Raw genomic sequence first — 13,918 nt, 5'->3', positions numbered from 1 at the left:
CCTTCTCTGCTTGACTTATTTCGCTTAGCATGACACCCTCAAGGTCCATCCACTTTCCTACAAATGGCCATATATCATTCTTTCTCATTGCCATACAGTACTCCATTGTGTATATATACCACATCTTCTTGATCCATTCATCAGTTGATGGACATTTAGGCTCTCTCCATGATTTGGCACTGAGATACCACCTCACACCGGTCAGAGTCGCTAAAATGAACAAGTCAAAAGACTATAGATGCTGGCGAGGGTGTGGAGAGACAGGCACCCTCCTACACTGTTGGTGGCAATGTAAACTGGTGCAGCCGCTCTGGAAAACAGTGTGGAGACTCCTCAAAAAACTATCGATAGAACTCCCCTATGACCCAGCAATAGCACTGCTAGGGATTTACCCAAGGGATAAAGAAGTGCTGAGGCATAGGAGCACAATAAATTATATTAAAAATAATAATAATAAAATGAACAGAAGATGTCAGGGGCACCTGGGTGGCTCAGTTGGTTAAGCATCTGACTTCAGCTCAGGTCATGATCTTGCAGTTTGTGGGTTTGAGCTCCAGCCTGGAGCCTGCTTCAGATTCTGTGTTTCCCTCTTTCTCCGCCCTTCTTCTGCTCTCTCTCAAAACTAAATAAACACTAAAAAAAGAAATTAAACAGAGGATGTCATATTCTCAAACTCAGTTACATCATGCCATTTTCTTTAACTACTTGGTAGCTTCTCTGGGCCCCTGACCTCTGTTTCCTAACACCGCTTGGGCTTCATATGTGAGGTTATGGTGAAGCGGACCCCCGCTAGGCCCCAGATAGGAAGGCTTCAGAGCCCATTTCCTTTCACCAGCCTCTCGAAGGACAGCCTGACTTGGCTCAAGATGGGTTTCTGTCACAGACTGGTGCTGTGTCTTCTGCTAACCTCTCTGAACATTCTTTCACCTGGAGGGTTTTGGACAAACAATCCTTGAAATGCCTTTCTGGAGCGCACATTTTATCAGTCTAATTTCACCATAGATACTCAGATTCCTGGGGGAGCAAAATTTATTATTGGGTCACTTGATAACTCCAGCTTTGACTGATCTCCTCTCTGTTTTTGTTTTGTGTTGTTCTGCTTTCCTACTTATGGTATTTTTTATACTGCAGGATTAGCACCTTCCTATCACTGCTGGCTACTGATGCTTTGTGATGTCCATATATGTGCAGACCCACATATGTCTACCCACATACACTTCTAAGGCGGCCTCGTTCTCAGGATGTTTCTAGGTATGTCTTACCTCACCGCAAGGCCAAGGGATGAGTCATTTACTTCTCTTGCACCTTCTAGCACTTAGCACAAATCAACCCAAAGCAAGAAACAGAAAGTCAGTGCAAAGATTGCATCCAAAGAAAGGATTCATTAAGTACCTGCTTTCAATGGCATCATGAAAGAAAGTGAACTGACATGAGATTCTAAATGAAAAGGTTAAGCAAATAGCATAGCTAAACTTGAGGAATTAACTAAATGTTGAATTTGGTATAGCCCCATGGTTGGTGCTGATCTTTCACCAGACCAGGAATCAGAAGCCATCATTTCCTTTGCTATCTGTCTACTTAGCACGGGACCATGAAACTACCAGCTGCACAGAGCAGGGACCATCCTGTCCTGCCTATCTCTGGGTCACCAGCACCCAGCACAGTGCCTGGCATACAGTGTGGCTCAATAGCCATTGAATGAATAAAACGGGACAAGTCACTTCACTGCTATCCGCCTCCCTTGTTTTTCTCACTTACAGAATGGAAATATTAATAGCCTGATGAGATCGATAAAATGAACACACAATTAGGATTTGAACATTAAGAAGTATTACACAAAGGCATTTTAATACTGGTATATCTACTGAATGCTGGTTTATGTGGCAGGCTAATCAGCATCAAATGTTTCAGCCTCCCCTTTTGGTTTCATTTTTCTTTATGGTGTAAGTACAGATAGTCCTCAATCCTCTCAGACTGATGAAAGCATGTGCTTCCTCCAAATATCGGAAACCAGGAATTAGCTAAAGTTCTGGAATAAGTCTGAGGCTAAGAAATAAATGAGTTTAGAATCCACCAAAGCGGGGGTGGGTGGGAAAGAAGACTGTGAGTCATATGGTTAAACAATAAAGAACAGCTTCATCATCGTGATCAAATGTTTTCGGCTTCAGATGTTTAATGACCTAACGGAGGCAAGGTCCCATCTGGTCTCTTCCAAATACTGTCTCCTAATAACAAATTTCACTGGCCCCCAAAAGAGGCACTCAGGGAAATGACGGGAAATTAAAGAATAGCGTTGTTGGACCCTTGTGCCTCTAATTAAATAATGCCATTCCCAGTCTCCTCTTCCTGGCTAAATCAGCTATGTGATTGAGGTCCTCATGGACCCAGTTTCCTTGGAGATTTGTAACAGCGTCCCTGGTACGAGGTCAATGGACATGCTTAGCCCATGACTGGAATTTAATCAAGGTCATAGGAAAACTATATTAGACTATAGGCACTAGAAAACGAGAAGAGGTAAGTAAAACACAAAGAAAATTGTCTAAATGCTTTTAAAATGTATTTCCTTGACCTCATTTATAAATTATTCAATAAATAAAGATAAGTGCATGCCAAATAGTTTTCCAAGAACATCTCACTTAATGCTCAGTACCTGCAGGGCAAACTGTATGGTTACTCTTTTTTGTCGAGGAGTAACCTGAGACTAAAAGAGGTTAAATAACTTGGCAAGATTTAATCCAAGTCGGCTGACCTGAGCCCCCATCACACATTTTGAACTGCCACACTGCTCGTGTTGCATTATGGTCTGGAAGCATGAGGTCAGTTGAAAGAATAATGCTCCGTATGGAAAAGAACAGAAAAGAATGGAAGCAGCTCCTTGTTGCAGTTGCCCTGTTTTTAAACTGCTCTGTTTTGTGTCTAGTCTGGAGGTGTTTGGAGATGGTGTCCAATAGACTCGACCAATGCTTCTAGACAATGAGAGAAATGGCCTTCGGAACCACATCTTTCTTCTTTCTTTTTTTTTAATGGTTTATTACCAAGTTGGTCTCCATATAACATCCAGTGCTCTTCCCCATAAGTGCCCCTCTCCATGACCATCACTCCCCTTCCCTTTCCCCCCTCCCTCTTCAGCCCTCAGTTTGTTTTCAGTCTTCAATAGTCTCATGATTTGCCTCACTCCCTCTCCCTAACTCTTTCCCCCCCTTTCCCCTTACCATGGTCCCCTGTTAGGTTTCTCCTGTTAGACCTATGAGTGAAAACATGGTATCTGTCCTTCTCTGCCTGACTTATTTCACTTAGCATGACACCCTCAGGGTCTATCTACTTTGCTACAAATGGCCAGATTTCATTCTTTCTCATTGCCATGTAATACTCCATTGTGTATATATACCACATCTTCTTGATCCATTCATCAGGTGATGGACATTTAGGCTCTTTCCATGTTTTGGCTATTGTTGACATTGCTGCTATGAACATTGGGGTCCATGTGCCCCTCTGCATCAGCACTTCTGTATCCCTTGGGTAGATCCCCAGCAGTGCTATTGCTGGGTCATAGGGGAGTTCTATGGATAGTTTTTTGAGGAACCTCCACACTGTTTTCCAGAGCGGCTGCACCAGTTTACATTGCCACCAACAGTGTAGGAGGGTGCCCGTTTCTCCACATCCTTGCCAGCATCTATAGTCTTTTGATTTGTTCATTTTAGCGACTCTGACCAGTGTGAGGTGGTATCTCAGTGTGGTTTTGATTTGTACTTCCCTGATGATGAGTGCTGCTGAGCATCGTTTCATGTGTCTGTTGGCCATCTGGATGTCCTCGTTGGAGAAGTGTCTATTCATGTCCAGAACCACATCTTTCATTTTTGTGTGTGTGATTATTTAGTATGACCCTGACCTCCTACACACAAAGAAGAGAACCCAACATTCTGAGCCCATGTTACCTGGACTTCATCCCCAATGATCATTTCCCATGAGCCATAGTGTCCCGTCTCCTGCCGGAAGAACTGCACAGCTTCTAGAAAGGCTTGGGCTTCAAATGTTGTCTGCTTCATGTAATCTAAAAGAAAGAGGCAAGGGCACTTAGAAAAGAAAAATACTTCTACATTTTACCATGGTTCTTCAAGTGTAATGGTTCAGAGACCTAACATTACCTGAATGTTACAAGGGATAGAATTACAAGACACAGAAAAATTAAGTGGGTCTTGAATTCAAAGTTCATCTGTAGATGTGTGTCACACTGCTTGCTCACCATAGCAACTGACTAATTCTATCAGTTACTGGGCATACTGGTTAGAACTAGAAGCAGATCTAGCCCCGTTTGTTTATCTCTCTTATAAATGCTTCCCTCGGGCACCTAAGCACCTGCTGGCTCTGTGCCTCCAACTGTAGCACCTCACTAAGGCAAACCATTCCTTAACAGGGCCTCGGCTATCCACAGTATCCCCTCCCAGTTCCCTGAACAAAACTCCGATTTCTTTGTGAGTTGGTATCAAAAATGCTGATTTATGCAAATAAAGGATGACAGTTTCTAACATTTTATATAGCAAGATACTGTTCTTCTAAGCATGTTACATATTTTACTAAAACCTTACAAAAACCTGTGAGGTGACAAGGTGCCAGTCGGTTGAGCATCTGACTTCGGCTCAGGTCATGATCTTGCATTCATGAGTTTGAGCCCCGCATCAGGCTCTGTGCTGACAGCTAAGAGTCTGGAGTCTGCTTCCAATTCTGTGTCTCCCTCTCTGCTCTCCCCCTTCTTGTGTGCGCACGCTCGCGCTCTCTCTCTCTCTCTCTCTCTCTCAAAAATAAAAACTAGGGGCACCTGGGTGGCTCAGTTGGTTCAGTGGCTGACTTCGTCTCAGGTCATAATCTCACAGTTCATTGGTTTGAGCCCAGCGTCTGGCTCTGTGCTGACAGCTCAGAGCCTGGAGCCTGCTTTGGATTCTGTGTCTCCTTCTCTCGTTTTATGTGTCTGTAGGCCATCTGGATGTCCTCTTTGGTGAAGAGAATTAAAAACAAAACAACAGGGGCGCCTGGGTGGCTCAGTCGATTAAGTGCCAGCTTCAGCTCAGGTCAGGATCTCACGTTTCGTGGGTTTGAGCTCCGCATCGGGCTCTGTGCTGACAGCTAGCTCAGAGCCTGGAGCCTGCTTCAGATTCTGTGTCTCCCTCTCTCTCTGACCCTCCCCTGTTCACACTGTCTCTCTGTCTCTTAAAAATAAGTCTAAGACATTAAAAAAATTTTTTTAAGAAAAAAAAAAACCCCAAAGGGCTGTGAAGTGGGTGTTATTATCTTGTTAACTATATAGATACTCCAAAAGCCCAGAAAGATTAATTAATTGCCTAAGGTCATGCAGCTAGTAAGTGTGTGAACTCAGGCATTCTGATCCCAGTCAGATGACACCATACCATGCCAGCACTATGCTAGACTACCTCACATATTAGTTTTACAGCTTTGCCCTTCCAAACATGTTAGAGTTTAAAAGGCATTATATCTGAGAGGTAATGTTTAATGCAGGATTTTAAGTGTGGTTAAGGGATCAGGGGCTCAACAGCCTTCCCAGAATTCCACAAATCACACCATGCATGCAAAACTTTCTGCCAGGGGCTGAGTGTTTGTGTCCCCCAGAACTCATATGTTGGAACCCTACTCCCCAGTATGATGTTTGCAGATAGAGCCTTTGTGAAGTAATCAGGTCACAAGGGTATGTTGGAATCACTGTCCTTATCATGATGGGATTGGTGCCTTTATATGAAGATAACGCTTCCCTCGCTGCTGACTCTCTCACCAAACACTGGACCTGCCGGTGCTTCGATCTTGGACCTGCAGTATTTTTGTCATAGCAGCCCAACTGACTGTGGCAATTTTCAACGCACAAAACTAGCTCTTGGAGGACACAATGATAACAGAATTATAAAAATCTTGCAGGGGGATGAATGTTATAAAAAAAACTAACAATAAATAAATCAAATCTTAGAAAGGGGAAATAAGGTAAAATGAAGTGACTGAAAGGCCCAAGTCTCTTGCCTCCAGCTTCTCCTATAGGACGTGAATCTCTCTTGCTAACAGCAAATGATCCGCATTTATAGGGCAAATTATATTGGTCAGTTCAGGCAGCTGATTCACTGGGGACATTCAGAGCTTCAGACAATGGGATTACTCAGTCAAGGAATGAATGGTTGCTAAGAGGGATGAGGCCAAACTAGAAAAGGATCAATGTGCTCCAGAAGGTGACAATCAATTACGAGGCTGTAGGTGACTATATTGAGATTGATTTAGGAGGTCATAAGCCTCAGGAACTTGGAAAAGGGAAAATACAATTCAAGGCTAGCCTTGATAAGATTTTCAAGCAGGGATGCCTGGGTGGCTCAGTTGGTTAAGTGTCCAACTTCGGCTAGGGTCATGATCTCATGGCCCACTTTGGATCCCTCCCCCTTCTTTTGCTGTCCCTCCCCCTGCCCTATCCCTCCCAACACCACCCTCTTCTCTCTCTCTCTCTCTCAAAAATAAACACTTAAAAATTTAAAAAAAATGTATAAGAGTTCAAGCAAAATTCTCCACAGTGAGGATACCAGAAATCCCAGAATTTCCAGCTTAAAAAATGTGGAACAGTAACTGACATTTCTAATACTGACACAGAGTTCTGCTGAAGCTCTAAATCAGAAAAAGAGCATGTCTGAGAATCAAATTTTTAAACTGAAGCATTTTCTTCCTTGTTATTTCTTTCTGGTTTGGCAAATGATTTAGTGTTTAGTCTTTGAGGTCTGGAAAACACAAATTAAAGTCTTGGTATAAAATTGACAACAAGGGGGCTGTGATACGGAGCTCAGTACACTGGGAGGGACTTAACCAACAGAGATGGAAACTGTAATTGCTACATTGAGATGCAAGATTGACTCATGAAATCTTATTTTTAACAGCTGTTTTCATTTCCAATGTCAGGAAACAAAGACATGGAAGAAAATGTGGTACTTGGATGAAGTGAGTACTACCAGACCTGAGAGCCTCGGAATAAGGTTTCAAATTCTTCACGTCCTCACAAAAAGCATAAATTTACTTATTTCCTCCCCCACTAACCTCAGCAACCAAAGGAGATATTTGAAATCCTACTCCTACCTTCTGTTACTCCAAAGCAAACTATGGCATTCCCACTATAGTTGTGTTTTCAAAAACTTTTAGAAAAAGTTACTGAAGAAATGGAATTTGGAGACAATGATGTGGGAGTCAGAGAGAAGTCCAAGAGGAAAAAGAGCTGGAATATAGTAGTGGCAAACGAAACACCTCATCCAGGCAGAGAAGAAAAGGGTTAGTAATCAAATGAACCACACAGGAAATTATTGTAATTGAACACCAGCAATGAAGCCTGAAAGAATGAGGGCAGGGATCTGAATTCTGGACTCTCTACCATGAGGATGGATTTAAACTGGATTTTAACTACTCCTTGTCTCTAGGGGAAACAAGGATCTCATCTACTGATTCATCATTAGATTTTCAGGTTATAAACTGATTAAGTAAATTAATTTATATAAAACTTTTAGGATAGTATCTGTCACACAGTAAGCTGTTTTATGGATATTGGTTCATATTATTGTAAGCCAAGCTCAATAGCAACTGCCAGGTCATTAAGGAAATGAAGAACAAAGGTTTGCTTTGTAAGAGACAGAACTGTATTGCAATAGTGATGTGACCTTCATTTCTTCTAAGTTGTTTGCAAAGGGACCGCTGAACTCGGCCAGAATATACAGGTGTTTGGGAGAAACCGGATTATCAGTTATTTGATCAGCTTCCTGCCATAGATCTCATGAGAACAAATCCCAGGATCACAATCATCCACTCTCCTGCCAACAAGCAACTGAGAGTTTAGTCAAATGGTCCCCAGAATCAACAATGGCTTTTGGCTGTTAAGTATTCTCTGTGTAAGGTGACTTAGAAAAATGGCAGGTATCAGCTCCAACATGCTGTGATTATGAAGATGCAGAGAACTTCGATATTAAACCCAGATCCCTCATTTTATGGCTGAGGAAACGGGAACAAAAAATGGTTAATTTCTTAGCTGAAGGTCACACAGCTGGTCAGAATCAGAGCCAAGAGTTGAAAAAGTAGCTCTGGCATGTCATAAGCGGCCTTGGCATTCATGCTTACTTAAATCACAGAGTAAGGGAGCTGAAAGTGGTCTTAAAGGTCACCTACCCTAAGCTCTCATTCAAGGCTAGAAGCCTTCAGAATCCCAGACACTCATCTGGCCTCAGCCTGAATATTTCCAGTGACAGGAAACTCACAATTTAGTGAAATAGTCACGTAACTGCTCTAATTATTTGAAAAATTTTCCTTTTATTGAGCCAAAATCTGTTTCCATGAACTCTCATCAATCCTGTTTCTACTTTTCAGAGCAAAATAGACAAGTTTACTCCTCTTCTGTATGGCAACTTGAAAAGAATAGATGAATATCCTTATTTTCCCTCAACTGTTCTTTAAACAATATAGTTTTGAGATCTTTTAAACTCAGCCTTACTTTGTCTTTCCTTCCCTTAGAAACCAATTCTATTTAATCAATATCTTTCTTAAATTTGGCCCATACTCAAAATACAACCCACTGAGTATATTTCAACTTGTGCAAATTATGTAAAGTAGAAAGATTACTTTCCCTTTTCCTTTTTTTTTTTTTTGGTCCCTGATTTCCTTTTTAAAATACAAACACATCACACCTTTCTTACAGTCACATAAAACCTTACAACTTTTTCGTATAAAATCCTTGTCAATTTAATCCTTTCCTAGCCTGTACTTCTGCTTTTGAGTTTGAAGTACAGGTTTTAACAGTACCTCCAATAAACCACAACTTACTGTGATTAACTCAGTGCCCCACAGCCTGCTAAAATCATTTAAAAATTATAATTGTTCCCAAACTCCATTTCACCTCTGTATCATTCAAATATTTGGTGAGTTTACTTTCTGTGTTTCTATCCAACTCACTGATAAAAACATTCATCAGATCAGGGGCAAGGGTAGATCCCTGGGAAATTCTAAACATTTCAGAAGACATGTGGGAGACACAACTTGGCCATTCATTCAACTCTCACATCCTCAGGACCAAGACATGTCTATTCTCCTTAGTCTCTCCCTATTTCTCATTTGTGCAGTTGCATGGAAAACTCGTATTTGGGAGACATGATTAAGGATTCTGCAAGGAATAGAAAGCTTCTCTAGGCCCCTTGGGAAGACTTATTCAGGGGGCCAACTTTTTTTTTCCCCAACACAGATTTACAGCATGTCTGAGTCAACTGAAACACCAAAGCTCTAAGGCCTACGCAGTCATTCTGGATTTTGACTCTGGCTGCTGTGTCGGGACTCCCTGACTCAGGCTGGGTTTGGAAGCTGTGCTGTTATTTTATTTTATCGGTTCACTGCGCCAAGCCATGTTAGCTGATCTGCCTGGTGATCTGTAAAAGTTATGTAACTGCATTACTCACTACACTGCGATGGGGTTCATCTCACCAATGTATACTTCTACATCGTCTTCAGCTTCAGGTCATATGTCGTCTTTTCTGGGTGAGCTACAGAAAGTCTGTTTGCCCTAGTTTCTTCTCTAGAACAAAGGAGAAGAAGCACAGTGGAAAGTAACCAACATTTATTGAAAACTCTCAGTAGAAGTATGAGTCAATGTTTATACACACTATCTCATAAATCCTTCCAGCAATCCTATTAGGTAAGGATTAGAATTCCCACTTTTTAATTTTTTAAGTGTTTATTTTTGAGAAAGAGCTCGTGAACTGGTGAAGGGCAGAGAGAGAGGGAGAGACAGAGGATCCCAAGCAGGATGTGGGGCTCAGACTCAGGAACCGTGAGATCATGACTTGAGCTGAGGTCAGACGCTTAACCAACTGAGCCACCCAGGTGCCCCTTGGTAATCCCACTTTAAGGCTGACAAAGAAACTGACTTCAGGAAGGTTGAATAATTTATTTAAGCTAAGCTGTTATAACACTCTATGGTTTAATTTTTTAAAACTCTTTATTTTGAGGTAATTGTAGAGTCACATGTTCTTAAAAGAAATAAAACAGAGATATCCAGTATACTCTTTACCCCATTTCTCCTAACAGGAATATCTTCCAGAACCATAGCATATTATCACAATCAGGAAATTGATAGTGATGTGATCTCACCAGTTTGACATGTATGCACATGTACATGTATGTATGCTTGCACATGTGTGTATATTGTGATTTAATTTTTAAATTACTTTAAATTTCCCTTCCTTACCAGGGCTTAGAACCATACAATTCTAGAATTTAATATACCATAGGATCATGTAGTCCAAAGCACTGGATTAACAAGAGAGCAGACTGAGGGCCGGACAGAATGTGACGTTATTAAAAACAGAAAAAAAGAAAGCCCCCCATGCTTGAATTAAAAATGAATGGGGTCCTTTCTAATGAAATGGTAATAAAAGTTTTTATTTTATTTAAGAAATGTATTCATGACCAACCTGAGCAAATACTTATTGCCACGTTATAAATGCTCTTATGAGCACTCACCCCAAGATTACTTAGAAGTCCCTGAATTGTATTTTATAAACTACTAGACTAAAATATTCATCTGCTGACCAAATCTTAATGGATACAGACCTGCCAAGAAGAGAAGAGGAATAAGCCAGGAAAAACTGTGCACTCCAGGCAGATTCAGACACCTGAGGATGAGTTATAATGGTGTTGCGCTAGGTGAAAATACAAAGATACAAGAACTCACTTTGAGGATATAAATGGCTTCTCAAACAGATAGAGGAAAGGTGTTCTAGTGAAGATATTGTTTTGATAGAAGTTTTTAACCACATAGGAAGAGGCTGCATGCCCCATTTGATTAAAAGTAGTGCATCTCATGAATTCTTGATATGTCAATAAATATTAAAAGATTGTTTGTCAACAGAGAAAAGGAAGTGGTGATTACTAGAACAAGTGAAGACAGACTAGCCCATTTCCTTCAGAAAGACAGACTATGTTGGCAGATTAGAAGGGTGTTGGAGACATCCTGCATCTAGGTTCTAACAAGGCAATTCTTAAAGCTTTATATGCGTTAGATTGACACACTGAAGATATTTAGACTGGTTGATAATGCCCACAAACATAATTGACTCAACAACCTCAGGATGGCTGCTGGTTAAAGGGCTGACGTCCTAGAGGAAAATCTTGAGGGCACTGCCTTTAAAACATTTTCAATCACTTAAAAAGACAAGATAGACAGGCCCAGGGTTTAACTTAACTATGATTGCAGTGCAAGTCAGTGATGTGATGCAGTTGTACACAGAGCAGGTGAGGCTGGGCCATGGGAATGGGGAGCATAACCAGAGCAAGGACAGTCGTAGATGGATTCTGAGAATATGCTCCTATGAAATTACCATTACACACTTCTAGGTCATGCTGAGAAGCAGAATATTTTACAAACATTTTTTTTTAAAGTGGGGTGCCTCTGAAGAAGACCAAATAAATGAGGAATCCCACAGACTTGGAAAGAAAAAGCCGTGAGGAGAGAAATCTTCATCTACGTGAAGATCTGCAACGTAAAAGAGCACTGGCCTTGTTCCACGTAGATTCAGATACTAGAGCCAGGACTGCACGGTCCAAAGCACAGTGTGGCAGATTTTGACTGAAATAGGGAACAAATTTCTAACACTTAGATGTATCTTAGAATGAGGCAGGCTCCAGTTGGGTGTCAAAATTCTCCCTCAAGAGGAAGTGCTCCATGTGGACTGAGCTGCCTTGTAGAAGGTGTACAGACGTGCTCAAATCCCTGTTATACACTCTCATCACGCCACGTGCCTCCTCACCAAAGCACTTACAATAATTATAATTTCATGCTTATTAGTGTAATCATTTGAAATATGACTTCCCTAAACGGTAAGTTCCAAGAGGACAGGAGGTTTCTCTGTAGTTTGCATTCAAAAATGACCCACACTCCTATCTCTTCCAAAAAGGATGGGGTCATCAAAATCGTGATAAGGGAGGAGAGAATATTTGCTTCCATCTGAATACCATGAAGACACTCTGTGTCCTGAAGCTGTGTTCACTGCACATGCTTTCCATGGGCCTGAAAGAGTTTATCTGTCACCCTATGAGCCTTAGATACCTGAGCAGAGTTGGGCCAGGATAACAGTAACATGGTAATCATTTCCTATCTGCCCAGGACAAACATGTATGTCTTTAAATGGGGGAGATTCATATTCTAAGACAGCAAGTGCAGAATGGTCTCCCAATATCCTAGTAACTATTCATGGACATACTGCTGAAATGACCTCAGTAGGAAAACAAATAATTGTACCCTAAAACTTACGCAAAAAAAATGCAAATGATTTAATATCCTCTTTAAAATGTGAATTTTAGGAAGACGTCACTATGTAATGTTTACAAGCAGTTGAGGCAGTGACATGCTTGGGTCATCTTTCAGCTCAGACCGCAGAAACTGGGTCACGTGCATATTGCTGTCCTGGTGGGGAGTTGTGTGGCTTACTCCCTGCAGGCAAAGCCTGACCACACAGCCTGGACACAATTTAAAGCAAGCTTGAGTTTTCAAATAAATAAGGAAGATGCTCCTCTAGCCACAGACTTGTCCTTTGTTTTTGATGACACTTTCTCTTATTCCTGGAGATGATTTGTTTACACATGGGTCCTATTATAATTGTCACTGCAGCACACAAAAACATCAGGGAAATTCTTCCTGACTGAGTCTATGGATGACCTTTGTCTTATGAGCTCAAAACACCGTGCATCGTCTTACCCACGTCCGTGGGAGCACGCTTTCTACACGTAAAGCAGACGGGGAAGGACTTGGCCAGGCTTGCTTTAGGGAACAAATCACTGGCATTAACTGGCATCACTTCATCATGTCCTAGCCTGACACACCCACAGAGTGTAGCACCGTCTGCTGCTGCTATCTGGGGATTTTCCACTCATCGTCATTACCAGTGATTAACAATAGCATCCAGCTTGCACTTGTCAGAAGTTCTTACAGTTTACATCTCATTTGAGTCTCACAGCTATATCATGAGACAGGTAAGCCAGATGTAATCATGCCTAGGTAGCAAATGGAAAAACTCAAAATCAAAGAAGCTGAAGTCATTACCCAAGGTCATATAAATACATAACTCATTTCATTGGGTCATCAGATGAGAGTAAAAATAACAAACAGGAAGTAAGTTCCTAGTCCTATACAGACTTCAAAAAGGGCCTGACCTCATTTAAAACATCTAACTACAGCAGAAGTTGTAACTGCTTTTGTCTAGGCTAAAATGTCTGTTTCCTTAATAGTAACCTTTTCCCAAAGACCTAAAAAAACTACACTGACCCATGCTCCATTCCCTCCCTAAGAAATAGGGATGGCAGTCAAGGTGTCCTGGAGTCGCACTGCCTGCTCTGAAGAGGAAGGTAGGCCTGGTTAATTGAATGGCTTCCTCCCTAGGTCTGGAGGGGCCATATAGAACTTAGTCCTCAGGATCTCAGGGACCAGATCATTTTTTAAAAACTGGGGACTTTAGGGAAGCCTGAGTGGCTCAGTCGGTTAAGTGTCTGACTTTTGCTCAGGTCATGTTCCCATGGTTTGTGAGTTTCAATCCCCGTATCAGGCTCTGTGCTGACAGCTTGGAGCCTGGAGCCTGATTCAGACTCTGTGTCTCCCTCTCTCTCCCTTTGCTCCTCTCCTGCTCATACTCTGCCTCTCTCTCTCGCTTTCAAAAATAAATAAACAGGTCCTTGAGCCAGTTTGAGTTAATTTTTGTGTATGGTGTAAGGAACTCATCAAACTTCACACCCACAAAACAAATAACCCAGTGAAGAAATGGGCAGAAGACATAAACAGACACTTCTCCAAAGAGGACATCCAAATGGCCTACAGACACATGAAACGATGCTCAACATCACTCATTATCAGGGAAACACAAAT

General features: G+C 41.6%; 1 protein-coding gene across 1 annotated transcript in view; it reads right to left on the bottom strand.

Moving 5' to 3' along the window:
- NIBAN1 (niban apoptosis regulator 1) overlaps nt 1-13,918 on the bottom strand; it is a 147,231-nt gene that overhangs the window by 23,032 nt on the left and 110,281 nt on the right. The window contains exon 6 of the mRNA XM_029935199.1: nt 3,936-4,051. Coding sequence (XP_029791059.1) covers nt 3,936-4,051 — 116 coding nt within the window. The remainder of the gene's footprint in view (nt 1-3,935; nt 4,052-13,918) is intronic.

Source organism: Suricata suricatta, chromosome 3, assembly GCF_006229205.1.
Source record: "Suricata suricatta isolate VVHF042 chromosome 3, meerkat_22Aug2017_6uvM2_HiC, whole genome shotgun sequence".
Taxonomy (NCBI): domain Eukaryota; kingdom Metazoa; phylum Chordata; class Mammalia; order Carnivora; family Herpestidae; genus Suricata; species Suricata suricatta.
Note: the sequence above shows the minus strand (reverse complement) of the source record. Positions and strands in the feature narration are given on the sequence as shown.